Genomic DNA, 2,847 nt, shown 5'->3' with positions numbered 1-2,847 from the left:
CCCTGTGTGGGCCCCCCGTGGCTGCTGGGGCTGAGGAATAAACTCGGGGCCAAGGGACAGCGGCTCCTGGCTGCTGCTGCCTCAACGTGCTGTTCCATGCCCGCAGCCTGAGGGCCGTCCCCAGCTGGGCACTGGTACCAGGACATTTCATACCAGGACCAAGCACAAAACAAAGCGTTAAAGCATTTCAGTCCACATCGCTTCGCACGGTGTCTTGGATGTGGCACCTCCTGTGATGACTGGGGAGGCTTGAGAGGGACACACCGATGTGGGTCCCCATCCTCGTCAGCAGGCGAGGGAGCGGGACCAGTCACTCCCAGCGCCCTGAGGAAGCGACGGCCATGACCGTTTCCCCGTGCCGGTGACCCATGGCGCTGTGTGGTGCTACACATCCCGGCGTGCCCCGGCACCTCGCTCGCCGCGGAAGAGAGCAGCATGCTGGGAGCCGTAGTCTGGCCCTCGCCTCCGGCCTGGCATCGCTCGCCTCTGCACAGCCCTTCGCCCCAACAGCCTTTGGCCCACCGGCTCCTTTTGCCCTCGGGTAACTCCGTGGCTCCCCGGAGCCCCGGTCCTGCAGGGACGCTGGGTCCCCCAGTGTCTTGGCAGGCAGGGAGGAGCGGGGATGCGGCAGCGCTCATGGCTGCTGCCGGTGCTCTGCCGGCGTCTGCGCAGGCAGGGGACGGCGTGTGGCTCGCGTGGAGCACAGGGACGGGATCTCCGAGCAGGAGGGCTGCGGTATCCTGCTGCCCGTCCTGGTGCAAACTGGGTGGCTTAAACATTAATTTGCACGTAGGGATCCCGCCTTATTAATGGCAGCAAGCACCGGATAACGCCGGGGAGGCAGCGGTTACGTTGCCGTGTGTCTGCTGGTGCGTTTGGGGTGCTTATTGTGAGCTGGGGTAGGAACTGCCCTGTGCAGAGCTCCCCAAAATGCCCGCCCCCAGCAGGGCTGCATGCATGTGTGGGGGTGTGTGTGTCACCGCAGCTGGCTGATCATCCCCACCTCTGGGCTGCGAGGTGAGGCTGGCAGCATGGAGGGGCCAGCAGGGACCGAGGGTCCCTGTGAGGCCACCCTGGGGACCGGGGTCTTCCTGGGCCGGGAGTGAGGCAGAGACCTGATTGCTGTCTTGCAGATGGAGGGCTCCGAGGAGCTGGAGAGCAGCCTCCTGACACAGCCCTGGGCTTCTGTTTGCTTTGGCGAGTCCACTTTTGTTGCCAAAGCGTGCTTCAGGGATACTGGCTACATCCTGCTGATCTCTGACCTCAGCAGTGTCTGGTATGAGAGTGCAGACGTCGAGGTCGTGGGACAAAGGTCCAAGGTGAGTGTCTGGAAAGTCCAGGGATCTCCTTTTCTCTTCGCGGCAGCTGACGTCCCAGCATATACTGCTTGGTGACACAATGGCTGCTGGATCTGACAGGGCTCGGGTGCAAATGCATAGCCTGGGAAGTCGGCTCTGCGCAAGCGCTGTCACCCCAGTTGGCCGAGCACCCTCCTCCTGGGAGAGCGGGCCAGACTATTTAGGGTGCCCAGGGCAACCAGGTGTTCACTGGGCCTTGCATGCTGAGGCCAGCACGCTCATTTCACTTGTGGGCTGGATGGGCAGCTGGTTTCCCCAGGACCAGTATACTTGAAAGAAGGCTGCCTTCCCACCAGTGACGGAGAGACTCCTGTTCACATTCATAGCCAGGCACAGGCTCCCGCGGGGTGTCCTGTAAGCACAGCCTCCAAAACACATGGGGCCGTGCCTCATCCCCTCACCCTAGCCCATGTGCCCAGGCTCCAACGTGCCACCCATCTGCCATGTCCCTCTGTCACAGAGTGGCTGTGCTGAGCAGCTGTTGGCAGGAGGGGTGGGCATGTGGTGGTGGCCATCCCCCAGCTCTGGCTGAGCTGTGACAGCTTTCGGCCGGCCTGTGACGCCTGTGGTGGCATGCGGAGCAGATGCACTGGGGGAGACCATTGCACCTTGCCTGCCACCCGGACCCTCCTGGCCTGGCGGAGCAGAGGAGCCTTCCCAGTTTGGCTGGCCTGGGAGAACTGGTGGGGAATGTCCTGTCATAGGGCTGGAAGCTGAGGCCCAAGGATGGCTTTTTGCAGTACTGGGACACTCAGAAGTAGTTTGGCTCCTTCTGTGCTGGAGTTCCTGCTGCTTTTTTCCCAGTGCTGAGCTCCCTGGGTGTTGCTGGATCCCTAACTTTGCCTTTCCCCAGGAGCTGAACAAGCGTCTGACGGTCCACGTGTTCTCCTTCCTGCACCGCTTGCGCAACCTGATGTGTCCCTTGCTGGCAGGGCAGCCGGACACTGCCACCTCTTTCTCTTGCCACCACGCTGCTGATGGCCTCAGCCTTCATGTGAAGAGTGAGCTCTCAGGACTGCCCTTCTACTGGGACTTCCACTGCTGCCCCGCTCCCGTGGAGATGGTGAGCAAAGCTGTCCAGAGTTTGGGGAGGGGGACAGCCAAAATTGAGGATTGTCTCCTAGTGCTTGGAGGCTTTATGGGTGGTCTCAGACGGTGCTGATGGCTCTGCCTGCTGCTCCTCCCGAGGTTCACTGTCCCCATTTCTTCCCATCGAGGCTTTGGCACCTTGGTTGATGCCATGCAGCGAGGCAGGGACAGCCCAGCACACGCTGCTAGCAGAGCAGCAGGGAGATGTCCAGTTTGGGATGATGCCCTGCCAGCTCCCTGGAACAGCAGAGCGATGCTGTCCCCCTTTGGTGCACGCCATGAAGCGGGGCACAGAGCAGCACATACCCCCAGCCGGATCCTCTGTCGCGACAGAGGGAATTAAAGCGGGGGGCTCCCCGGCTTTTAAGGAGTTGCTCTTACCACCGGGCTGCCTAACATT

The 2,847-nt window shown here is 61.8% G+C and overlaps 1 protein-coding gene across 1 annotated transcript in view; it reads left to right on the top strand.

Moving 5' to 3' along the window:
• Positions 1–1,133: 1,133 nt before the first annotated feature.
• The window catches only part of NHEJ1 (nonhomologous end-joining factor 1), a 44,480-nt gene continuing 42,766 nt past the window's right edge, over positions 1,134–2,847 (top strand). The window contains exons 1-2 of the mRNA XM_009883809.1: positions 1,134–1,319; positions 2,212–2,421. Of these exons, the coding sequence (XP_009882111.1) occupies positions 1,134–1,319; positions 2,212–2,421 (396 nt within the window). The remainder of the gene's footprint in view (positions 1,320–2,211; positions 2,422–2,847) is intronic.

The sequence above is a fragment of the Charadrius vociferus genome, unplaced genomic scaffold, assembly GCF_000708025.1.
Source record: "Charadrius vociferus isolate BGI_N301 unplaced genomic scaffold, ASM70802v2 scaffold1020, whole genome shotgun sequence".
Taxonomy (NCBI): Eukaryota; Metazoa; Chordata; class Aves; order Charadriiformes; family Charadriidae; genus Charadrius; species Charadrius vociferus.
Note: the sequence above shows the minus strand (reverse complement) of the source record. Positions and strands in the feature narration are given on the sequence as shown.